Below are 26841 nucleotides of genomic sequence, written 5' to 3' on the forward strand. Positions count from 1 at the left end.
ATGTTAGCACGTTGAAAATTTCTGCACCAGAACGCAATTTATTATAACCATTACTGTCCTAGTTGCAAGGGACACTAGAAAAGCAAGTATCTGCTATTTTTAACTGCTATAGGAAAAAGGCAGTTTTGCCCAGATTTCCCAGATGTATTAAAAGATCAGATGCCAGGTGGCCCAAATTAACTCCATCCACTTGTCCTTCATGCTAAGATTTATTGCTTAGAATCATTTACTGAAGGTTGGGTGGTTTTATCCAAGGTCAAGAAGATGGCATATAAAATTTCTTAAAGACTCTATGGTTCCTTCATGAAAGGTTTAAAATATCTGCAACAGAAGGGACTTCCAAATACTTACTGGGTAGGCTCAGTATCCAGTATTTAAATTAAAGCCACTGGATTTATAGTTAGAATGAGGTCTTTAATTTTTAAATTTACACAGTTGAAGGTCTTCACCTATTTATGTGTGATTTGAGAGAAATAAATGGTTTCCAAGTCTTTGGAAAAATAAAAGATCCCAGAGTTCAATGAACAAACATTCATGGAAAACAAAAACCTATATTTTCTCTCTCTGAATGACTAATACATTTGTGCTGCCGGAGGAATTCATCTCACAAGAAGGACATCAGCCAGGAGAGGAAAGAGCAGCTATAACTAGGCTTTATCTATTTTAAACTCCTCAACTATAAAAATACTGCCTAAAATACCAGCAATCCAGCTCCCAACTGTCCTTTCCGAGTAACGGACAGCTATTTCAACCCCATGACTAATGCCCAGTGCCTGTCTTAAAGTGGCCTGGACCTCCACCACTGGTGCATTCCCAGCCCAGTGGGTGGCTCATAGGGCAAATCTCCCCCAGTACTTGAACTTCACCAGTCAGACTCTTGGTGATCCCCCAAAATACTCTTGGTGAATTTATTTCAATTGTTTACAGAAACAACAGAATTAATCATCTCTCCTACCCAATCATTTTGGCTTATAAGCAGATGAATTCTCCTATATACGTGACATGCACAAAATAGTTTGTGACTTTTTTTTAACAATTATAGCAAAAAAGTTGAGGGGAAAATTCTAAAGGTCAATCTGCTGGTTGCCTATTTATTTTCAAGCTATCAGACAGAGCTTGTCAAATGAGAAATTCTGGAATAACCATTTCACTATGATGCGATGAAAGTTTGGTTTCCTCAGCATGAATAGTAAAAATACTGCCAAGTTTATACTAAATTTATTCCAATAATCCATTGAATAGTATATCTCCAGACATTTAAGAAATACAGAAATGGCCTCAGAGGGAACAACATAAACCAAATGGTGACAGTCGACCCAAGGAAGGAGACTGTAGTATGGCAATAGAAATACACCTCTCTGTAAGCAATAGGTATGAGATATGTTCTTCCCTAAAATTTGTGTAGTAAAACGATTGGAAATTGGAAAGGATTTTAAATGCAGCAGAGAATTTTCAATTCAGTGGCATGATAATTTTTTCATAAATAAGTACTTAAATGTGTGAATCTGTTATAAGTGATTAGACTACCACATAACAAAGCAAAATGTAGTAGAGATTAAGCTGATGGCCTTTGAAATGAGACTGCCTGGCTTCAAATCCTGACTTTTCCACTCCCCAGCCACATGATCTTGGCAAATTACTTAATCTCTGTGGGCTTAACTGTCTTCTGTGAGGTCCGGATAGTAATAGCCCTTAACCCATGATACTGAGAATTAGAACAGTGCTGTCATATACTAAGTGTTATACAGGTATTTGTTAAGTAAGAAAACTTTAAATATGTCTCTGAAAATATGATTCTTTTTTTAGGAAATTCTTGGTTGAGATATGCTCATTGAATTCTTACGTTTTGTTTTGTTTTGTTTCCTGTAAGTATAAAACATTTTATTTCTCAGATTTTTCACTGACACTTTTTCTACTGGATAATCCTGCAAGAATATAGGGGAAGAAAAAAACACAAGAACTCTTGAGGCAAACATTTCAACGTTTAGTAAAATGAAAAGCACCTACTTGCTTGAAGCAAAAAGTAATCAAGGCAATGTAGAACACCCATATGACATCTTTTTAACTTAAGGCAACATGATTAAATTAGTAGGAATTTTTTAAATGATTGCAATAACAGACATCATTTAAATACTTAAATACTGTGATCCAAAAAGCCTTTGTACTACCACTTATAAAATAACCGAGAAAGTCTCAAGTTAGTATATATAAAGATTTAACAGTGAAACTAGAAGCTGCTTTACTTTGATTTTTTTTTTTGACAAACAACTATCGTGAAAAACAATGTCTTTAAATAACTAACATGTCTTTTGAAAATATACATAGAAAAATATTTGGAAAGGCAGATAAACTTAACAGTAACTATTTCTACAGATGGGTAAGGTGATGTGTTGGGGAATTTTTCTTTTTACTTTATACATTACTAGGTTTTATCCATCATTTTACGGTATAAAAGTTTTTTAAAGTAGTAATTGTAGAAGTTAGCAATAATACTGATATTTGGTCTTTTATGTTTTCCTTTCTCCAAAAATCACTTAAAGTATAACAAAGAGCTTTGGCTATACCTAAGTGGAAAGTAAATTTATTCTTCTCCAGCAAATGAATTATTTCAGCTCAATAATGGTGGATTAGGCCTATCTTTTACTTTGGGGCCCCTGAAGTTATGTTTAGGTCATTAACCTTCAGAAAAATACAGACAGCAGGGCAGACAAGCATCAGTGCTACTCCTCCCCCAAAAGGACATTGAATTTACCAAGGATTTTTTAGAACAAAGGAAAAAATATATAGAGAAGCTAGTGCTACAGTATTTGGACTGAGAACTGCATTGTTCTCCACAGAGATGCAACATTAGTAAACACCTTTCACCACCTTGTCAGCTTTGAAGACAAGTCCCTCACTGGTTACCCCCAAAATTAGCCAGTCCACTCTTTCAAATGTTAACCTTCAAGATGTCTCTATTTAGGGGCCTACACTGCCATGCTCAGTGCATGAAACAGCCTCAATCCAGGGAGGCAAGAAGAGAATTAATAACTATTGAATATATATCACATGCCAAGACCTGTGCCATGCATATTCGATACGTTATCTCCTTTAACCAGAAGCTGATAGTATCTCCACTTAATATATGAGAAACACTGAGGTTTGGGGAAGTAAAGCAATTTGCCCAATGCCCCACAGCTAGTGGGTCATGGAGCCAAGTAGTTCAGGTCCAGAACCTCATAGACTTCAATATTAAATCAAAACCCCAGATTCAAATGATAATCATATCCTTTGACGATCAGGCATTGGTGAGTCTGAATGGCAAAATAATAACAAACCAAAAAAATAACCCTTTATATTTGTCCAGCACTTTATAAGTTTTCACAGTGCTTATCTGGAGCACGTCGCTGAAGCAAGAGCACGGTGTTGAAATTCACACAAAAAAGGGATTTCCCTGGTGGTCCAGGGGATAAGACTGCGTCCGCACTCCCAATGCAGGGGGCCTGGGTTCAATCCCTGGTCAGGGAACTAGACCTCACATGCATGCCACAACTAAGAGTTCACATACTGCAACTAAAGATCCCATGTGCCACAACTAAGCCCCGGCACAGCCAAATAAATAAATATTTTTTTAAAAATTCATACAAAAGAGACGTCCATTTTTATCCTCTGACCCGTCCACTACTATTACTTGTCAATAAGTATCTTCCTTATTGAGAAATGATTTTGAAAATAGTGGAGGAACTCAAACTAAAGATTCTATTGTTTTCTTCTCTCCCTCCTACAATCCACATGGGATTTGCAGGAAAATGGACAAAGAAAATATGGTGGTCCCCCGCCTGGTTGGGATGCTGCACCCCCAGAAAGGGGCTGTGAGATTTTTATTGGAAAACTTCCCCGAGACCTTTTTGAAGATGAACTTATACCATTATGTGAAAAAGTGAGTCTAAAGATGTTTTTTTTTTAATCTTTCAAGGAAAAAATACTACTCTCTTCACCTTGCTTTCACTCTCATTCTTCTTGGTCAGTGATGGTTTCTTTTCCAATTACCATTCCTCAATCATGGACAAAGTTAAAACCTTCCCAGCTGTTAGTGATTGGCCCCTAATTATCACTGCCTTGACTCAGCTGTCCTGTTACTGACAGCTGAAACTACCATTGCTGATGACTTTTTAATCTATATTTCAATCTCCACTAGCATAGCCATCTTACTGCAAACTCAACAGGTCTATCAATCTAGAATAACACAACAACCTGTCTAAAAGAAGATATTGCTTCAACTTTGAAATGTTAATATGGTTTTATAAAGTATAAGATTTTCACATTAAAAAATATGTATGTCATGGCTCAGCCGTGTCCCCATACATATTGATCCAGAATAAAATTTCCTTCTACAAATTTGAATACAATCAACAAGATTGATAACATGGTTTTTCAAAGTCACTATATAATTAAGGAATAAATTTCCTCAGTTTGAATTCCAAATGATGTTTTGCTACTAAACCCAAAGTTAAAACAAAAATACAAAATTAACATTTTCGATAATTTACCACGTGGTGTTTAAAATTCCTAGAAAATTTAATGAGAGTTTAGCTATTTCTTCTCCTAAATGCCAAAATCAGCTCTGTGTGTGTGTGTGTAGTTCAGCTCAGTTTCAGAACTACTCTTAATTTTATACAAACAACGTCACTTGGCACGTGCATAAATTACAAGGACTTAATCCTATAAGAATCTTATATACTGAACATGAAAATGAGCACCAAGAAACACTTGAAATGCAGAGATGAAACATGCTTGAACTCTTTCCTAAGGAGCCCAGAAAAAAATAGGTGTCCATCACTGAGTACCGTGGGGTGGCGTGGGGCTGACCTGTGGGTCAGACACCACTGACGTAATAGAAATAGCTTAATGATGCCTCTTCTCCCCACGGCGTGTCCCTCACGTCTGTGTGGGCAACCCGTCTTACAGCAGCCAGCAATAATGAATTGCTGTGTCTGGATTATAGAGAACAGTTGGGGTAGCAGGAGGGAATAGTATATAAGCAAAGCAGAGGAGTTACAGTGAGAGGGATAGAGTGAGTACACTGCTACCATGGAGGTGCTGGCCCTGGATCAGTTGTGTTAAGACTAGCATTTACCTTCAGCCTACAGATGGAGAAAACAGGGCTCCCAGGACCATCCTCTGAAACACACCTTCTATGTTCACCTTTATATCATGGTAGGTGGAAAAGATAGCTAAGAAGTCAGTTTCACAAGGCTCCAAATGAGTGTTCTTGGTTTTCGTTTTAAACATCACTGGTGAGTATGACCAAGTAAACATAAAAACTATGGAGGCCTCAGAGGCCAACGTAAAGGGCAAGGACAAATCTATCAAGAAATTGTACTTCTGAGGACAAATGTGTTTTCTGGTCCCTAAGATATCGTATAAATCCCCAGATAATTGTGTGATGAAAGGTCACTTGCTCTGCCAAAAATATACATTCTGGCAACTCCGGCTGAAATGCCACTTGTACATGTTTTCTTTATTTATCCTGACTTTGCCCATGAGTCAGATAACAGATCTCAACCCAGCATGAAAACATGCAAACTATTACACATGGGATGCAAATGCCAAACACGGCAGAGACTTCAGAAAATGTTGTGTATGCACGTGTGTGTGTTTTCATTTGGAAGTACAAATGTATAAATATGAATTCTCTCTTATTACTTGTAGATTGGTAAAATTTATGAGATGAGAATGATGATGGATTTTAATGGCAACAATAGAGGATATGCATTTGTAACATTCTCAAATAAACAAGAAGCCAAGAATGCAATCAAACAACTTAATAATTATGAAATTAGGTAAGACCCATCTTTCCTAGATTGAAAGCGAATCAGACAATGTACCTTTATCTGTTCTTCCATCAAGTTTATCTAATATAGTATATGCAAAATATAGCCAAAATCAGAAATAAAAGGTTAGTTGTTTTTCATGGGAATCAATTTAATGAAATGTTTATTTAACCATCACTATGTAAGGTGCCAGACTAAGTTCTGTGAAATGTTCAAAGAAGCAAAATTCATTTATCCATTTCAAAAATATGTGCTGGACATTGTTGAAAATATTAGAAGTATCAAGGTACACTTTCCTACTCTCATAGTGAGCAATCGGATGTATAAGATTATTTAAAAGAGTTTGAAAACATAAAAACCAGGAAATGGGGTAAAGTTGTATGAGGAGGTTGCTACTCTAACTTGATGTATTTAAGAAAATACTCTTCCGGAAAGTAAAATTTGATCTGAGACTTGAATGAAAAGAATCTGCCATGACGGTCAGACCTGAGGAAAATCCTTTCAGAAAAAGAACGAACAGCAAGTGCAAAGGTCTCAAAATGAGAATAAGCATGATGTGTTAAAGGAACAGAAAGAAAGCCAGCCTTCGGAACAGAGTAAAGAGAGGAGGGGTGAAGGCAATACAGTTGGGGAGTCTTATATTTCATCATTAAGAATTCGGATTTTATTCTAAAAAAAAAAGGGGAAATTACAGGAAGTTTTAATTAGATTCATGCTTTTTTACAACATTCCATTCCTCTGACTACTAAGTGAAGAATGGACTGTAGCAGGGTAAGGACTGAAAGAGGGAAGGCAGTTCAAAGGCTGCTGCTGTGTCTAGAACTAGATGGGAGACGGTGGTGCTTGCATAAGGGGTTAGTGGTAAAGGTGGTAAAAAGTCAGATGTGTGATATATTTTGGAGGTTGAATAGACAAGACTGGCTAAATATTGGATTTAGAGTGTGAGTGGATTTATAATTTAGGGAGGAAAAGTAGGATTTTGGTCCAAGTATGTGTGGATGTGATAGTGTCATAGATGGAAAAGGCTGGGAGAATAACAGGAAAACATGAAGAGCTCTGTTTGGGACAATTTACATTTGAGATGCACATTAGACGTCCCAGGGGAGTTGCTGAGGAGGTGATTGTATGATATTGGAGTCAGGAGAATGGTCACGATTGGAACGTAAATTTGGGGGTCAGCCAAATATAGGCAATATTTGAAACCATGGGATTAGCACAGGGTTCCAGGACATAACTGACCCTATACAATCAATAACTGTTTTTTATAAATTGACAATACATGAAATTATCTACGTTCTAAACTCTAAACCAGAGGGAACTGCCATAAATCCTTTCTTAAGGAAGCCCAGGGCCACGTGGAAGAAAGATTAGTGTGTTAGATGAAAAAGCAATAGCTTGGGGTCAGATGGGCCTCAGCTGAGTGTCAAAAAGTGACTTGACCTCTCTGAGCCTCAATTTCCTCATCTATAAAGTGGGAATAATAATACTTATTTCATAGGTTTATTATGGGGATGTTATCAAGATTTCAATATGTTTAGCTTAGTGTTTGGAACATAGTAATACGTCAATAAGTGATAGAACTCTTACATATTAGCACATTCATTAATTCTGAGATGCAGTCTTTCACCTATATTTTCTTCCTGTAATAGAGATGCACTTTAAAACTGAGGGAATCTTAAATTAAATGAATACAGAGAGAGTAGATTTCCTGTCATTAGTTTTCTCTCACTTCCTATAGGTTCAAAATAAGTCCTGCATTATCCTTGTAATTCTGTAGTCAGTCAACTACTGGGTCATTTTTCTTAAGCCCCTTAGGCATGAAAAGATTGATTGGACTTGGCAACTACTAGTAGCCTAGTCATTCAGTACCAGGATTGGATTCTGGAACAGATTCTTGGAAAAAACATAAAGGAGGCTCCCCTTCCACACATGCCACCATGGATCCAAAAGAGCTCTGATATATGGAAAATTTTTTGGTATGAGAATCAGGAGACCAGAGGTCTAGCCCAGGTTCCTTTGGACAAATCCTTTGACCTCTTTCAGCATCCGTTTTATATTATCACCTGATCACACAGAGTTATTCCGAACATCCATCATATGAAATAATATATACTGTTATTTTAGAAAGGGCTATAAAAAGCTATATTAAGATATATTAGTGATGTTTTCAGGAATTAGAAGATTCTCCATTCCTTGGTCTTTCATAGAAACTAAACATCTTAATACCAAAGGTTATTCTCAAAATAGCTTTTAAGTTGGGATGGATGTAGAATTGTTTCTGTAGGGAATCAACAAAGTTCGCTGAATCTACTTAATACATTGTTACACACTGGAGCCTGTCAAGACTTTCTGAAAATAGATGGGGTATGAACAATGAACACAAGCCATTAAAAAGTAATAGTATCCTCTCTGTGAATTTCAATGTCTTCATCTATAAAATAGAGACAAAAATATACCTACCTCATGGAGGGGATTAGGAAAAATAAAAGAGATAATGCAGGTAAAGCTCAGTGCCTGACACATATCAGATGCTCTATAAATGTTTGCTGATGGTTATGATGATGGCAGGAGGGTGCAGAAAAGGAAGAGGAAAAATATGACAAAGCATTTGGAAAGAGAAAGTTGGTGGCCAAAATTCCAGTTAAAGTTCAGGTTGGATGCCAGAAGCAAGGTGAAGGTACAGAGTGACTTTGGATTTTAATGAGTAGGATAAATGGAATGTGAAATAGCAGAATAGACACCCCAGGGCCAACCTTACCTACCTCCACTCTGCCTTGGATGTTGTCAGAGAGAGAACCTTTCTTGTAGAGAAGAGGTTTGTTTGTTACCTCTTCTTGTTAACAAACCTTTGGTTTGTTTTTAGCCACTGTCTCTGAGGGGATAGATAAGGTTCTTAGCCGGAAAAGACCCACAGGTGTCATATCCTCCTCGTCATCAAATATCCACTGAGCATCGTCTAAATGCCTGGCTTCTGGCGACATTAAAGTCATGCCCTCAGCTTTTGAGAGAGAGTTTTTCGTCTCCAAGCAATTCTGGGATTTGCTGACAAATCACATAGATTTAAAAACAGGATATGGAGGCTCCAGGTGCCCCCTACTGGTAACTGACCGGCCCCCGAATGATCAAAAATATAAACTTCTAAATAAATAGTATCTTGGAACAAAAGGTTTAAGTTAAAAAAGAAAAAAAAACCCTGAAAGATCACTTTATCGACCCTTCCCTCCCCCCAGAAAAAACACATTGTTAGGACAATGTTCAACAAACGGAGATGGACCTGTTACATATCTGATATGTGGTCCTTAGTTCTTCAACAAAGCACAGAAGACAACTGGGACAGGGTGCAACCTGGGTGAGAACACCTGCCACACAGCTGAGAGCCACTAGTTCCGAGAAATCAGAGCAATCTCCCACTCACCTGGCTGAGCACTTTTTATTCAGGAGGAATGAGTGGTTTCTGTTAAGCAAACTTTACCCATTTTTAATAACTTTGAGTTATTACAAAAGTCACATGGCCTAATACACAACACACAAAAACAGCCAAAAAACAGTAATAAAAGTTCAAACCGTTCCTTCATTACCCTATTGCCTAAAGAGAATCACCATGTTGAATTTTTAATAGTCTTTCTAGATTTTCTACAGTTTTAATCAAAATGGCTTTCTCATATACTCATTTTACATTTTTTTTAAAACCCAGCAGCATAGTGTGAACTGGTATTTTCAACCATCAAATACTCTCCTACGTTACTATGTTTATTCTCCTATGTTACTATGTTTATTGACCACAGAGCATCCTATGTTATGAACACTCATCTTTTATATACCAGTGCATCCCAGCCAGGAGCAATATTGTCCCCCTAAGGGACATAGAGAAAGATGAAGAGGCATTCTTGGATGACCTAACAGGTGGCACTTGGCATTTAGTGGTCAAGAACCAGGGATGACAAACATACCACGGTATACAATGAGGAAATGTCCAGCCCCAGAGTCAGTCACCTCAGCTGAGATACATTAAACCAGTCCTGCACGGTGGACTATTTTGCTCATTTCCAATTTGGGAGCTATTGTAAATAGTAGCAGCGAATAACCTTACACAAAGATGCTGATGCTCATCTTTATTTCTAAGGACACTCCCCTAGAGGGGCATTATTTGGCCAAAGGTTACGCACACCTAAGACTTTTGATACATTTTCCCACATGTCCCCCAGAAAAGCTGAACCAACCTACACCTTGCCAACGAAGGTATCCACCAACTGGCTGATAAGCAACACTGCACAGTGGAAGAAACGGGGATTAAACTGAATCCAGAGGCCAATTTTAACTCTCAAAATCCACAAAATCTTAAGCAAGTCACTTAATATCTTGGAGTCTCAAGCTCTTCAACTGTAAAATGGAAACAATACCTATTCTGCCCATCTCACGGGCTCCTTGTGTCGGCCAAATAATATGTGAAACTCTGTTCTGTATAAGGGACTATCTTTAATAATGATCATGTCAGAATAGCTTCTCTATTTGGTTGGAAAAAAAGGGAGCACCAGGGGTTGCAACCTCAGATACCTCCAGGGCAGGATACAAGAGTACATTGAGCCAGGTGTAAAGACCTCAGGATTGACGATGTATTAGAGAGTGTCGAGGATTCAAAACAACTAGTGAATCTACATATACTCTAAAAACAGCAGACGCAACTCAGTTTCAACTATTTTTTTTCTTTAAAAATGCAGAACCGAGGTTGACAGAACTTCCAGTTTCTCAAAAGCAGCTACCACTTTCCAAAACCAGTTTAAACACTAAGACGACCAAACGTTCCATATCCACAGGTCATATCAGGTCCCGGCCTGATATTTTCAATTTCAATATATATTTTCATTTTCCGTCTTAAACCTTAATCAAGCAAGGACTCTCCCCAATCAAAATCCCTGCTGTTTTCGCAGAAATGGGCGTCTGTTAGGGGTTTGTGCCAGCGTGGACAACTGCCGATTATTTGTTGGGGGAATCCCAAAAACCAAAAAGAGAGAAGAAATCTTATCAGAGATGAAAAAGGTCACCGAAGGAGTTGTGGATGTCATTGTCTACCCAAGTGCTGCCGATAAAACCAAAAACCGGGGCTTTGCTTTCGTGGAGTATGAGAATCATCGGGCAGCTGCCATGGCCCGGAGGAAGCTTCTGCCAGGTTAGGACCTCTCCTCAAAGAGGGGACTTCTCCACTCCCGTCCTGCCTGCCTCAGGCTGCTGTGCTCCTTAGCAAAGGAAACAGAAGCCTGTTGTTCGGTTTTTTTTTTGCTCTTTATCTCTGGTTATGTTACATTTTTTAAACTCTCGGTCTTTCTTATTTATCTCACAGTTGATTCAGTTCCCTGAAGTTTTCACAGATTGGGTTCTGAAAACTATTCACTTCGTGCATTAAATCCAATGTATATTGCACAGGAGAAATCCAGAACTTGAAGTTATAGCAACCCTATACTGAATCTTTAAACTGAAGAATCTCCTTAGAAGTAAATTTATCAGTCAACAGTTATCTTTGTATATAGTTTTTGTTATCAGGCTTATTAGAAATAGGGTATATGTTATCCATTATAATGTAGAAATAATAAATATGCAAGTGATACATTATCCCAATGACAATTAAAATGACGTGTTTTTTTTTTTTTTTTTTTTTTTGCGGTACGCGGGCCTCCCACTGCTGCGGCCTCTCCCGTTGCGGAGCACAGGCTCCTGACGCGCAGGCTCCGGACGCGCAGGCTCAGCAGCCATGGCCCACGAGCCCAGCCGCTCCGCGGCACGTGGGATCCTCCCGGACCGGGGCAGGAACCCGTGTCCCCTGCATCGGCAGGCAGACTCCCAACCACTGCGCCACTAGGGAAGCCCAAAATGACGTACTTTTATTATAACTTCCTAGTGTCTAATAATTTGTCTAATTTTAGGTAATAGAAATAATAGCTTTCCATAGAAAGACACCTTAGTTAGATGCTACAACCACGAGGTAGGTCCTATTTGGTCAACAGCCATAAATTCCTGGGTTTAGAAGACTCCACCAAGACACTGCCCCACTAAGATCAACTTAGGAAAAATTATTGAAAGTCCTGTGCTTGTTATAAAATATTTCCCAAACTTACACAAAGGTATTAAAATGAATATTAAAATGATAAGTATGTCAAGAATGGCATATTGAACACACTGGAATCAAGGATTCTCTTAAGCACTGTGGAAGTCACCAGAATCTAAAGCAAAGCAAAACAGCAACAAAAACACCTACATTTATTTTTATTTTTTAAAATAAAACCAATAGGAGTAGCCCTCCAGAAAGTTTCAAAATTGAAAGATGGCTTCTGAGCTTGGGGAATATGTTTTAATAATATTTTCATGAAGGCAGCTTAAAGTGAAAAAATGAGATATCCCCCAAAATGGCTGAATCTATTGAGAGGTGGATATTTTTTAGATTCAATATAATATTATTAATATATTTTATACATGTGTAATAGTATTGCTATAAAACATAGGAAAGAGAAATTTTGCAAAGACTAGGGAAGATGAATTCAATATTTAAAATTTTGACAGTAAAAATGTTTTGATCTGAGGTGGATATTTTTAATGGGGAAGCTTCCATTCACTACTTCTTCACTACCCAAGCGGTCAAGTCGCCTGATTCACAGGTGCATAGAATCACTAGAACTCCCCACGCTGCTTACTTAGCCTCTCAGTGACCTGAACTTAATATTTTGCTGTCCTCTTCAACATCAACAATTCTGCCTTCGAAAAGTGCCTCCTATCCATCTTGTTCTCAGGTCATCACTGTAGGCTAAACACATATATTCCCAACCTTGGATTATTTTTTTTCAAGGTCTCCTAAGTATTCTCCCAGCTCTGCTTTCTCTTTGATGCCCCTAGCCCCCCACCTCCCCCACCTACTCCATCCTAAACATTACCACCAGAGTAGTGTTCCTAAAATAACATATCATCCTTTCCACAAGTTCTTCCAAATAGTAGAAATTCAGTCTCTCCTTGTTAAGAGGCTGAATGATGTCACTCACTCATTAGTTCAAAAATATTCACCATCTTGCTGCTGCATATGAGATAAAGCATAAACCTCTGAGCTCGTCATTCAAGGCCTTTCACTCGGGGCCCCAGTTCTTTTCAAACAATTTGGACCTTCTTTTTCACGATAAACACCCTCCTTTCTATCAGGACAAACTCAGTGGCCTAGACAACACCATGCTCGTTTTTTGTATCCTTTATTTCGAAGGCTATATCCCCTCCTAAAATGACCTGCCCCTCCCCGTCTCTACTGACTCACGGCATTCAAAGCCCCAGCTTAGCCACCACTTCACTGAGAAACCAGCTTCACTATTCCACCCCACATTAATCATTTTCCTCCTTCATTACCTGTAAAAACAAATACGTACAATCATTTGGGGGATGGGGGAGGATGGCAGTGAAAGAGGGTCCAAAATGGGAGAGAGAGTTTTCAGCAGCCGGACAATCAGTGTTCCTAGGGAATTAAAACTTCCTGTCAGCTTCCCTTCTTCAAAGAAAACAGCACACTGACCCACAGAAAGAGCTTCTCTTTACCTGAGTTGAACTGACTAGGCCGGGCAAGGCTGAGCAGCTAGGCGGCAAGAATTCTCAAGCACCGTGTTATGCTTCCACCCAAGATCCTGAGTTCTCCCTACGGATGCTCTGGCCAGGACGCAGCAATATATAAGCTGCCTCACTCTCCCCAGGCATTTTCTCATCCTCATCGTGATGTGAGGCAGCCCCGCCCACTTTGCTTGTTGCCCTTTAAGTTGGCCTCAGCTGGTTGAGTTTCAGTCCGCTGTAGTTCAGTCAGACTGCCTCATCAGCAGATTAACAAGAGGCGGTGAGTAAGCCAGCCAGAGCAAACTGCTTCCTTTCTACCGAAGCCTGAGAGTAAAATCTATTACCCATTTGGACATCTACCTATGACCTCACCATAGATTAAGCAACAACACAGGATTTCAGTAATGGGCAATCCTCTGGAGACCCCAGTTTGAATGGACAAGGAGAGCTTTAAGAAACGTGATAAGCAAGGACCACAAGAAGCTTTTCCTTCTTAATTGATCCAGACTTGAAGACAGAGAGAAAATTGTGGTCTAAAGTGGTATATTGCCTCCCACCACCTACCTCCTCCAACAGTGGAAGCTCCCGCTTGACATTGCATCTTTACTGAGGTGTACGTAGATCAAAGTTGATGCATCCAGTTCAGGCATTATCAAAGCATTCTAAGGATACTCTGAAAACAAGTTCCAACAGTGGTTTGCAATCTTAACCTCCATCAGAATCACCTGGAGGGCTTGTTAAGGCATAGATTGCTGGGGCCCCCAACCCCAGAGCTCCTGATTCAGTAGGTGTGGTATGGGGTCTGATCATTTGCATTTATAACAAGTTCCCAGGATGCAACTGCCCCTGAGACCACAAGTTTGAGATCTGATCATCTAAATCAAGGGTGGCCCATGGTGGGCTACAGATTTGAATCATCTGAAGAGATTTTTAAACAATACCAGTGCCCAAATCAACCTCTAATCAATTGAATCTGCTTCTCTGGGGGGCGGCGTTGGAGCACTGATATTTTAAGTTTTCCAGATAATTCTGTTGTGTAGCCAAATTTTGTGATCCACTGCTAAATCTATCAGCTAATGACACTAGCCACTCACCTGCATGGGAAGCAAATAGCAACACCTGGGGAACCACTCAGTATGGAAACATTTATTGCGTCTACAATGTAATTTGCTTTCTTCTAAATGACAAAGTTCTAAAAAAAATCATACCTAATTTGAGTGAGTGACACTATTCACATTGGACACAAAGAATGCATATTCTGAGGAAACTATACATCCCAAAAAATAGATCAAAAATACTCAAGAGGAATGTACATTATTGAATTATCATCTAAAAGCGATAAATTAAGTCCCTTTTTTTTTAAAGTTTTAAATAGGTGGGTTTTTAAAAATTTTTATTGCCGTATAGTTGCTTTACAATGTTGTGTTAGTTTCTGCTGTACAGCAAAGTGAATTAGCTATATGTATACCTACATCCCCTCCTTTTTGGATTTCCTTCCCATTTAAATCACCACAGAGCACAGAGTAGAGTTCCCTGTGCTGTACAGTAGGTTCTCATTAGCTATCTATTTTACACATAGTAGTGTATATATGTCAATCCCAATCTCCCAGTTCATCCCACCCCCCTTTTCCCCGTTTTGTGTCCATACATTTGTGCTCTACGTCTATGTCTCTATTTCTGCTTTGCATATAGGTTCATCTGTAGCATTTTCCTAGATTCCTCATATATGCATTAAGGCATCACCTTCTTTTGTCTTCACAACAACCCTGAGAAGCAGGTACTTTTATTAGCCCCATTTTACAGATGAGGAAACTGATGCTTAGAAAGGTTGTTTCCTAGCCAGGATCATTAATCTGATATTTGAACTTGTCTGACTTCAAAGCTCAAGTTCACAAATCACTTTCCAACACTGACTTTCACAGGGATGTTTATGGAAATCACTACTCCCTGCACCTCCTCTCACTTCTATCCACTTTAACCTTTTCCAATCTTCAGGCCTGTGAATGACTTACCGTGGTCCCAGTCTGGAAAGGCAAAAGCCAATGGGCTAGAACAGTGTTCTCAATTTTGGCTGAATTAACTGAGGTGCTTTTCAAAATCCTGAGGCCTAGACCACTTAAATCAGAATTGGAAAAGAGGGTCCAGAGGTCAGTGATGAGACGATTCCCGGGGGAAAATCAAAAGCACTGATTTGTAATATTTTTGGATTTCTATACTGTTAACGCTCCCACTGTGGCTCATTTCAAGCCACCAAGGTGACATCAATTGACTCACAAAATTCTGAAAATTTAACAGTCTATTCTTGCAGGTAGAAAGGACCTGAGTCCAGCACACACAGTGGAATCCATATTTTTGTAAGCTCTTCTACTGTGGGGCCAAGATTGAGAACCACTGAGCTACGGAAACCAGAGTCACCTGGGAGCCTTAGGGTTTTTGGGATAAGACCCTTAGTAAAGTCTATGTAAAGCATAGAAAGGAAGGGAATGGAATAAAAAGGAAAGGAGATGTAGAAGGGGAGTGGAAAGGAGGGGGAAAAGAGTGATGGAGAAAACTATCGGCTGGGCTACAAGGCAGAACAAGGTAGCCAGCCAACTGGGATAGCAGGAGCCAGCCTCCCGCTAACTCACTGGGATTCGCTAACTCATTAGGATGCATCTATCCTTTGTTTGAGTTTTAGAATGTCAATGCCACAGATGCTTTCACTGACTGGTTTTTGTTTGTTTGTTTTTTGCGGTACACGGGCCTCTCACTGTTGTGGCCTCTCCCGTTGCGGAGCACAGGCTCCGGACGCGCAGGCTCAGTGGCCATGGCTCACGGGCCCAGCCGCTCCGCGGCATGTGGGATCTTTCCGGACTGGGGCACGAACCCATGTCCCCTGCATCAGCAGGTGGACTCTCAACCACTGCGCCACCAGGGAAGCCCCAACTGACTGTTTTTTAAGGAATAAAAAGATGCATTTTGATTAAAAATACTTGCCTCTTGTGTAATATTTAAACATTTCCAATCAAATTAAGAAATTGAGTTGACCCTCACCCTCCTCTCATCACTTCAACATGGATCTGTACTGTGTAGGGAGGGGTACAGGGGTTGAGTAACAAAAAACAAAAGGGAGCAGTGGAGAAGTGAAATAGATCTGGGTAAGGTATCCTCTCAAAAGCTCATTTCCTCTTCTGTAAAATTGGTAAAGTCATTCCCCTCCCCACAGAGTTACTATGACTGAGAGAATATGAGAAACACACAGTGGAGTGCAAGACACTCAATAAATTGCAGTTATATAGGAATATAAATATATATGTAGTCATGGATAACAGCTACCCTTTCAAGATGAGTTCAGTTTCCCATCATAGACTCTTCATTGCTCTTTGTCTTAATTTGGAAAATAATAATAACTTTTTCTCCAGATTTCTGAGTTGTCTATGTTCTGACAAAGCGAGAATTAGGAGGGAATATATTTGATCAGAGCTCTGACCGAGTGTAAGCGACCGAAAAGAAACTAGGGGTACCTGAGCCCTACCCACCCTTCACAAGCACCATTTTTGGACGGCTCAGTGGTGGTACCTAATCACTCAGATTCCAACCGCAGCAGATATACTTCCTAATGACCTTTCTAATGCTTCAGGAAGCTAGACTCTATGTCTGAGCCCTAAATCTATTCTTTTCCTAAACCACGTTCGAGTTCCGTTTATACCCTATCATTATAATAAGCCTCTTGTCATACAGAACTCCCTTCTAGCCAGGTCTTATTTGAAATGTCTCTTAAAATCAATAATCACCTCTTTTAATATTAGTCTTCTTGCTCAATCAAGACCTCAAGGTTCAATTTAAAAGTCCATTAGTATGAACTGAGATGATGTCCTAATTTCTATATAATTAATCGTACTTGTGATCTTTCTCAACAGGAAGAATTCAGTTATGGGGACATCCTATTGCAGTAGACTGGGCAGAACCAGAAGTAGAAGTTGATGAAGACACAATGTCTTCCGTGAAAATCCTATATGTAAGAAACCTAATGCTGTCTACCTCTGAAGAGATGATTGAGAAAGAATTCAACAATATTAAACCAGGTAGGACATACCAGACAACATTACTTTTTCAAAACATTCTTTAAAAACACTTATGCTTGGGCTTCCCTGGTGGCGCAGTGGTTGGGAGTCCGCCTGCCGATGCAGGGGACACGGGTTCTATCCCTGGTCTGGGAATATCCCACATGCTGCAGAGCAACTAAACCCATGCACCACAACTACTGAGCCTGCGTGCCACAACTACTGAGCCCACACACCACAACTGAGCCCGCGCACCACCACTACTGAGCCTGTGCTCTAGAGCCTGTGAGCCACAACTACTGAGCCCGCATGCCATAACTACTGAAGCCCATGTGCCTAGAGCCCATGCTCTGCAACAAGAAAAGCCACTGCAGTGAGAAGTCCGTGCACCGCAACAAAGAGTAGCCCCTGCTAGCCGCAACTAGAGAAAGCCCGCGCACAGCAACAAAAACCCAACACAGCCAAAAATAAATAAATAAAATAAAGTTAAAGAAAAAAAAAGATTTGCAAAAGCATGTGTGGCTGGACATTACTGTTCAAAAATGCAAGCTGATTTCAATATCTACAAGCAGAATTTGAGAACATCAAAATCCATTATCATCTGAAGTGCCACCTAACTAATGTGAATGATAGGAGTTGGAGTGTGAATTGGCTGATAATATTTGCTCATCCTCTGTGCCCAGGTCCCACTAGGTTTCAGTGCCTGGGGGCCCCAGAGGGCCCTACTCGGTTACAGCCCCTGTGTACAAAACACTAGGTAGGATCTAGGGTAAAGACAATACCAAAATGCCTCTGGGAGCTAACAGTGGAGCCTGGGTGGAGGATGGCACTGGAGGATGAATGGGGCAAACACTGGAAAGGTAAAGGTCCTCATTGGCCCACATTTTACTTAATTTCCAAGATAAGCCATAAGGTTAAGTCACACTAATTACCCCACTTGACACTGAAGGAATAAAGGGACCAGGTTAGAAGTTCGGTTAATCACATGTCTCATGATTCATGGTCTCAAATACCTTTATTTATTTTCAGCTTAGCCAGACCATTTTGCTCTGTACAACCACTATCATAAGAAGTCATGGGTTGAATGCTGAGGGGTGAGAGAGAAGTACTGCAATATTTTTAAATTATCCTTCCATTAGGACCCTACTATTATTGCAAAGGAAGACAGTTTATAGCCATTGAACCACATGATAGAGTAGAAGCCTAATTGCCTTTGTGACCTTGAACCTAAGAGGGTAGATAACTGAACTTTGACAGGGAGAGGGGAAAAGGAGGACTTCTCTCTTCTCTTCTGGTCCTCCCTGGCATGGGGTCCCATCCTAGGTTGTCTCTGGAAACTAAAGATAGGAGAAAACCTGTTCTCTCAAGATATACCCAAGAGACTATTAACTAAAAGGTGGTAATTTACATGCTAAACTAACAGGTTAACGTTAAACAAGTTTCCATCTTACCTTCACTCTAGGCAAAAGTTCTATTTTTAAAATTGAGTAAGCAACATTTCATAATAAAATGTAAATATAAAGCTCAACCATCTCAGTAGAACTTTATTTTTACACGTTACCATCAACATATTCAGCAATCCCTCTACATAAAAACAGGATAGTTTGATTTGTTATTTTTTTATTACACGAATAATATAAATAAGCCTTGTTAATATTTGTAGAATACTGGAGAATATAAATTAAAATATCAAAGTCCCCTGTCTTCTCCCCAACCCTTCTCCCCATTCCTGAAGTAACCCCTACTAATGGTCTGATATTTGTCCTTCCAGTCCTCTTTCTGTGTGTGTGTGTGTATTCATATTTATGTGCACATGTATGCCAGGTGGGATTTTTAAAAACATAAATGCTATGATATTATACTTATTTTTTTGTAAATTTTTAAATTTAACAACAGGCCCTGAATCTTTCCATGTATATATAGGGCTATTTGTTCTCTTTAAAGACTCCTTAGTGCTATTTAATAAGAATAGGGCTTCCCTGGTGGCGCAGTGGTTGAGAGTCCGCCTGCTGATGCAGGGGACATGGGTTCGCGCCCCGGTCCGGGAAGATCCCACATGCCGCGGAGCGGCTGGGCCCGTAAGCCATGGCCGCTGAGCCTGCGCGTCCAGAGCCTGTGCTCCGCAACGAGAGAGGCCACAACAGTGAGAGGCCCGCATACCGCAAAAAAAAAAAAATAAAAGAATATACCAAATTTAATCACTCTCATGAAATTGGACATTGTTTTATTTTTGCTATTTCAACTGACGTATAATTAATACCTCTATGCATGATCTTTTTGCATATGTGTGAATGCTTCTGTAAAAGAGATACCTCAAGGTAGAATTAGTAGATATCTACATTGTTTCCAACTTTTAGATATTATGAACAGCATCATAAGGAACTATCTTGGTTTTCAGATGTTCTTTCACAAACTATTTTTTGTTTGTTTGTTTTGATCAAGAGAGTAAGAGATAAGCAGATGGGAGATCTGAGTTCTAGTTCCTAGCTATGTGAACTCATAAATCTTGCATACCTTATCAGAACCTTACATTCCAAATCATTAAGTTAAAAATAAATAGATTAAGGTAAAATGAATTAAAAATTAAATTATTACTAAAGTCTCTCCTAACTCTAACACTTTTTATTATATAAATCAAAAGAGACAAGGTATTTTTCTGGGGAAAAAGCCATAAAATTTAAAAGGTAATTACCTAAATATATATTTATAATATGACCAATAATTGAATTCAACTCAATAATATTTTACCATGTATAAGTTACTATCTTTTATATTATATAATATACAAAACAAGATACCATTCCTACCCTCAAAGATCTTATAATCTAGGAAGTGGAAACACAAATCCACAACAAATTATAATAAGGCAGAATATAAGTATTATTTAAAAATTAGAAAAAAATATTCTGTTGAATGTGCAGAATTTTAAACCTGGACACAGGAAATATTTTCAATGACCTCCTTACTTAAATAGAGTCTCCAAAAAAAAAGGATAAAATATTCTTGGAAGCCAAATGCTTAAATATATCATGTTCAATGCTATCTCAGGTTTGCTAATGGGGCTACTTCCAATCTGCTTCCAGGTGCTGTGGAGAGGGTAAAGAAAATCCGAGACTATGCTTTCGTGCACTTCACTAACAGAGAAGATGCGGTGGAGGCTATGAAAGCTTTAAATGGGAAGGTAATGTAGGACAAAGAAAAAATATGTACAGGTTCCATCAAAGTTTGGTGTGGAAGTTTTATTCAAGGGAACAGTCCTGTAAGTCCTTCTCACTCAGCCTTCCTCCATCTCTGACATGGCTGCCTCAATCCATCTAAGATGAACAAAAGAGAAGTGATGGAAAATACAATGGAGATGTGGCTCATATGTCCAATTCTATCTCTAATTTTGGCTGATTTGGGCATATCATTGGCCCTCAATTTCTTTACAAAGAGAGAGTTGGAGTGGATTATCCCAAGGTGTTTTTGCCAATTCAGTTTTCTCTATTTCAAAGAAACTATCACCTTTGTAGTGCAGGATTTTGGAGGCTGATAATCTAAAAAGATGTTAAGGTTATCATTTTGCCCTCAGAGTTTGATCTTCCAAACTCTGGAGGCCTTGGAATCTCTTCCCCTTGCCAAGAGTAAGGTCTGGGGAAAACTCAAATACTATATCCTTACTTCTGATTTGTATATAGAAACCAATATAATATTTACTTATTACTCCAATAAACATTAAAAGGCTTTTGTAGACCACTTATCATGCTAAATAATGTTTGGGATACAAAAAGGATCAAACCAAAGATGTTTATCAAAGGGCTAAAAGTCAGCTGTAAGATTAAGACAAGTGTGCAGAACTTTTGCAAAGTCCAGCCAGATAAGTTTTGTTTAGAAAAAAAAAAAAAAGTGGTGAGAATGTTCAAAGGAAAGAGGAGTGGGTCATAAAGAATCAGAAAAACTTCATGGATATGAGAAGATAATATTTAAGAGAAGCCATGAAAGTTGGGCAGAATTCCAAAAGAAAAAACATGGAAAAGGAGAGGTAGTCTCAGACAGAGGCACAGAATTTGGAAAGAGCAAGATACGATTGGAGACAGTAAAAGTAGATTGCTTTGCTACGAACCTAATGCGCATAGGGCTGTTTCACCTGCTGGACGTTGCATCGGTCAGTCCTAATAGGAGACAGTTGGCAAAGGGACTAATTACAAACATGTGAGTGTGGGGTAGGGGAATTAAAAGAGACAGTGCAGGAAACTGGGGCTCACCCACTCCTGAACCCAAGGGGACAAGGGGCTACAGAAGGAACAGGAAATCTAAAGGAGACAGGATTCTAAAGAGCAGGTCTCTGAGAAAAGTAATGAACTTTGGCCAGTGGACACGTCCAGGCCAAGGCGACCTCTCAGAGAGGGAGGCAAGAGAAGAAATAGCTTGAACTCACTGTTTTCTCTCCCTCCAACCTCCTGCCAGGCCTCTCCATTGGCCAAATCCAATCAAAATCCAGACAGCCCAGGACTCTGAAGAGGATGCCATGCAGAACACCCTCCCGGAGCTGGGAGGCTGGAGACCAGTGGGAAGTGGATCTGGAGGGCAAATAAATGGTCTCCCAGCACAGGCCCTTCAGAAACAGTGGGGCCTGGGCTTATGAGCCTACAGAAGTGTTTGAATCCTGGTGGGGGGTGGGGGAAGTACTGACTCCAAAACACAAAAGGAAAACTGCAGCGCAAAAATTAATGTATATTTAATTGCATATCTATGAAGCAAAACATTATTTCTTCTTCATTGATGATTATATTTATTATCAAAACAATGTTATTACTTTGATAACAGTTTGTAGATTAGTTTCTCAATTTGAAAACATTCTTGAGGGACATATGATGCTTACTGAGAAGGGATCATCATAAATTAAATGCTAAATAATTACATTGGAATAATCACAATAGAAAAGTATTCAAATTGTTTCCAATTTTTGCAGCTAATATATTTAGAGCTAGATATTTTTATAGCAATGTATACATGTATTATGTAGTTAAATACATATTCAGTGTAATTATAAATATATATACTAAATACTATAATAATATTTAACTATAATGTGGTATGGGAAAATCAGAAGTAAGTTTGCCTAGGAACTATGAAGGTTTTTAAGTATACATATGGATATTTATATTTAATTTATTAGACAAGGTGAGGCTTTGAAGTTTTTTTTGTGCAGTGGAGTAATGATCATGTTAACAATTTAGGGAAATTAACCTCTTAAGAATTGAAGTTTCATAGAGTAGAGTGAGAGATGTAATTGGAACTAGTTAAAAAACTATTATAGTCGCTCAAATGGGAAGAAATAAGGGCTTGAATAAGGGTGGGAATGGAATGTAGGAGAGATCTCTATACAAGACTATGGGGGGGTGAATTCAAAGGATAAAGCAACTGATTGTATATAGCAGTGAGAAATAAAGATGAGTCATTATAGGTTTTCAATATAGGAGACCAGAAGAAGGCTGATAGGGGAGTCAAGAAGAGAAAACTATTTGGAAAGAAAGGTGATGAATTGAAGTTTGCACGTGATTATTCTCTTATTCTGTAAATACTTGTGAATGTCTATGACGTGAGAGAAATTTTGCTGGGCTTGTGGCTATATAGGTTAATAAGATATTGTCCTAGATCTTGAAACGTCTAAACCAAATAAGTGAAATACAGTACTGGGTTTAAAACACGGTTAGAGGGGCAGAGTAATGCAGAACAGACTCTATTACAGTAAGAAATTTGACTTTGCAGTTAAAATATTAAAAACATCTCTTGATATGGAAGTTCCTATAAGCAGAGACCTATCTGGGTATCTTATCTTCCTCAAGACAGGACCGAAGACAAAGAATTACATCCAAGGTCTTTAATACTCCAAGTCTGTTTCTTCTAATTACATCAACATCAATATAATAGAGTTGAGTATGAGCTGAATTCTATCTCTCCATGTGGTCCATCTAACATATTTGATACTGACTCCTGCTACTAAAAAGTAGGGTAGATACATGTAACTAGGAACAAGAGGCTGACCAAAATGATCAGGATGACCATAAAGCACAAATTTTGTCCAGCAGACTTCAGTGATGCAGGAGCCACTGAATCACTCATGAAATCATGAGCTGCTGTGAAAGGGAGTTTTTGCAGGAACGCTTTACATCACTTCTTTTCTTTATAACAAACGACATTCTTATTTGAAAGGAGCCACCAACTGTTTCCTCAAAACACCTTGTCCCTTTGATAAGAAATTCACCCATCTATCAAGTATTTGTTGAGAGCTACCTTTATCTTTTGTGTATGCAAGCAGCACGTAAAAGCAAGTCCCACTTGTAGATGCACACACAGCCATTATCTTCAATATCCGGATCTGGTTACAAAATGTCAGAAACATGTGTCAGAAAACAACACTTCAACAATTCTTGAGGACAAGTTTTAAGTAGTGCCTGACTTGAGAAACTTCAGTACTGCCCTGCCATCCCTGTTTGTTAGCTCCCAGCTGTTCAGCAGATCAAAAGGTTGCTTCATAAGGAAGCGCCTACAGGGGACAATGCAGTACCCTCAATGATTCCTCTTTCTTAAGTAGGGCCCCACTTTTAAGCCTCACTTCTCTTCCAGTAAAAGTTCACCTATTGCATAACTGCACCAAGAAGTAAGACACGTACCTGGCTGGCAGCTGGAAAGGCCTGATATGCTGCCCATGCCAAGGTGTTAACAATTGGTAAGATCTTTTATTGGTTTCCTTTTATCTTCATTACACTGTGCTAGGTACTGGAGATTATATTCCATCCATAATTAACCTAAAATTTCTTAGAATAATTATATAAATAGATAATTAAAAATATATATCACATATAAATATTACATAATTCTCTGTCTCAGTAACTGTATTCACTTAATACATTTGTAACTAATATGTCAATAGACAGTGGCCAATTTTTCACTGTCAAACCTGTTGATAGATTATATGCAATTTACCAACAAACCACTCAGGGAAAACTCAGCTGGCACACAAAACAAGAACCTATGAAAAGATAAGATACATATGTCAATGGAAAAAAGTGCACAATCTAAAAGTTGAGAATTACGTCTTATTCTGTGGATATTCTGAGGACTTCAAGCCCAGGAGACAGCCTCTCAGATAGCTCTAAGGGATTGCTCCGAAGAGGGAAGAGAAGAGCCAGGATATGTAGGAGTTTTTGCAACAAAGACCAGGTGGTTGGAACACCAAAAGATTACTGTTAGTTAAAGAAAGCCAGATATCTCAAGTTAAGGAATTTAGCACTTTCTATGTATAGGAAGATGCAAGAGTCTGTGCTCATTGAAATCATTCCTTTGATATGCACCTCAGCGCTCTTGGGCCAGTATCCTGTGTTTTCACATCCTGAGTTTCCTCAGGATCACCGTTGGGGGAGTATGTAATGTGATGGCTCAATGGCTGCAACGTCCTTTGTTTACTGATATGAGAGGCAATATTTTCCATTCACACATATAAGTGAAACAGTCAGTAAACACAGCAGCAACTAGACTAACACTTAGAAGGAGACGTGTTACTAGGGCTCAGTCACACCTGGCTGTCTTCATGTCTTTTCACATTGCTTTTTCCTTGCTGTCTAAAACAGGTGCTGGATGGGTCCCCCATCGAAGTGACCCTAGCCAAACCAGTGGACAAGGATAGTTATGTTAGGTACACCCGAGGAACAGGTGGAAGGGGCACCATGCTTCAGGGAGAGTACACCTACTCCTTGGGCCATGTTTATGATCCCACCACAGCCTACCTTGGAGCTCCTGTCTTCTATGCCCCCCAGGCCTACACAGCAATTCCCAGCCTTCATTTCCCAGCCACCAAAGGACATCTTGGCAACAGGGCCATTATCAGAGCCCCTTCTGTTAGAGGTAACATTAATCAGCTCTTGCCTTAGAAAAAAACTCTGCGATTTCAAATGCTTTGTATTGCAATAGCCTTAGACAAATTGGACGGGTCCACTGGGAGACAAGAACTGGAAAATTGTTTATTGAAAATCAAATATTATATCAATAGTTTTCCTTCCATATGAATCTTTTTTCACATTACAACTGGTTATTGAAAAAACTTGGTCGGAACATAGTATAAATGAGTCTGATGTACACATCTGATCTTTGCATGGGCCCATAAAATGTGTACAAACTAAAACTCGGGTCTACAATGATTAGTTTCTTCCTTATCACTGTACTATTGGAGTCATATGTGACTCATTACAAAACTTCCAACTGAGAGCAGTATGGTTCAGTGGAAACCAGTTACCTCAAATATCAAGACACATGAGTATTGGATGGTGAGTCAGTGCCATCACATCCATATATAAATCACAATTCATCATAAATATATTTAACAGATATATGAGATGCTCTCATCTGATCTCCCCCAAGAAATATGTGCTATGCCTTCTAAAAAGCCACATTACTAAGGAAATCAACTTGTTTCTCCAGGATATCAGGAAACAAATAGTAAAGTCCAAATAGAAAAATAAAAAACAAAAAAAACGCGACCTCAATCTTACTGCCAAACAACACGTTTTCCTGCTGAATCCTGTGAGAATTCCAAATGTTCAAGCAGTTTTCTGAGCTCAGTTATTTCAAAAAATGTAAAAGATAAGGAAAGCATGTTTTATTTTCAAGAAACTGTTTTGTCTCTGCCTAATGGGATCCTTCAGAGTGGTTCTGCTAGGAACCAATGCCTACAGAATCTCAGATCTGTCTGCCAAATATGACACCAGTCTGAGCAATTCAACAGCAAACTGTGTACTTAATTCTATTCTTGGGTTTGACTAGAAGCAAAGGGGCATGTCCAGATTACTGTGAAAACAATTATCTTACTGTGTTTTACTATTTTTCAGGAGAACTGAATTGACCATCCTAGGAACTCTAGCCTTCAACAGCCTTAAAATTTCCATACTCATAATACTCCACCCAAAATTGTAATGTAAAAGAAATCTTCAGGATTTCCTTCAAGATGATCTGTCTATAGGTTTGATAATTATGTCATTAAAACACTGTACATTTATAATCTAAAATCGCATCATTAAACAATCCCTACATTAAGTATAAGTTGTCAACCAGTTGTAATGTAGGAAAAAAACAAACTTCACTCCAAGGGAAAAAATACCTGTCTTATAACAAGAAAGGAATCAATGAATGATATTCATGGATGAAGGGTAATCAATTTAATTTTTTATCTCTTTATGCCACCAATAGGAAATCAAAGTAGCAATGTGGCAAAACAAAAAATCAAAAGGAATCTATTAATGAAACTCAATGGAAACTTAAGCCTCACATTGATAGAATATAAGAGAGAAAATGGTGAGTTTTAAAACACATTTTCTAAATGTTGGTTTTCCAGCAGGCCATCACGAATGGAATATTAGGGAAACTAGAATTCATTT

The 26841-nt window shown here is 38.9% G+C and overlaps 1 protein-coding gene across 3 annotated transcripts in view; it reads left to right on the forward strand.

Moving 5' to 3' along the window:
• The window catches only part of A1CF (APOBEC1 complementation factor), a 73956-nt gene that overhangs the window by 38795 nt on the left and 8320 nt on the right, over positions 1-26841 (forward strand). For all 3 annotated transcript variants that reach the window (XM_027113093.1, XM_027113095.1, XM_027113096.1), the window contains 6 exons: positions 3785-3919; positions 5692-5822; positions 10742-10980; positions 17285-17449; positions 20512-20609; positions 25042-25315. In XM_027113093.1, coding sequence (XP_026968894.1) covers positions 3785-3919; positions 5692-5822; positions 10742-10980; positions 17285-17449; positions 20512-20609; positions 25042-25315 — 1042 coding nt within the window. The remainder of the gene's footprint in view (positions 1-3784; positions 3920-5691; positions 5823-10741; positions 10981-17284; positions 17450-20511; positions 20610-25041; positions 25316-26841) is intronic.

Source organism: Aethalodelphis obliquidens, unplaced genomic scaffold, assembly GCF_003676395.1.
Source record: "Aethalodelphis obliquidens isolate GAN/ISIS:26980383/991018 unplaced genomic scaffold, ASM367639v1 scaffold11, whole genome shotgun sequence".
NCBI classification, from domain to species: domain Eukaryota; kingdom Metazoa; phylum Chordata; class Mammalia; order Artiodactyla; family Delphinidae; genus Aethalodelphis; species Aethalodelphis obliquidens.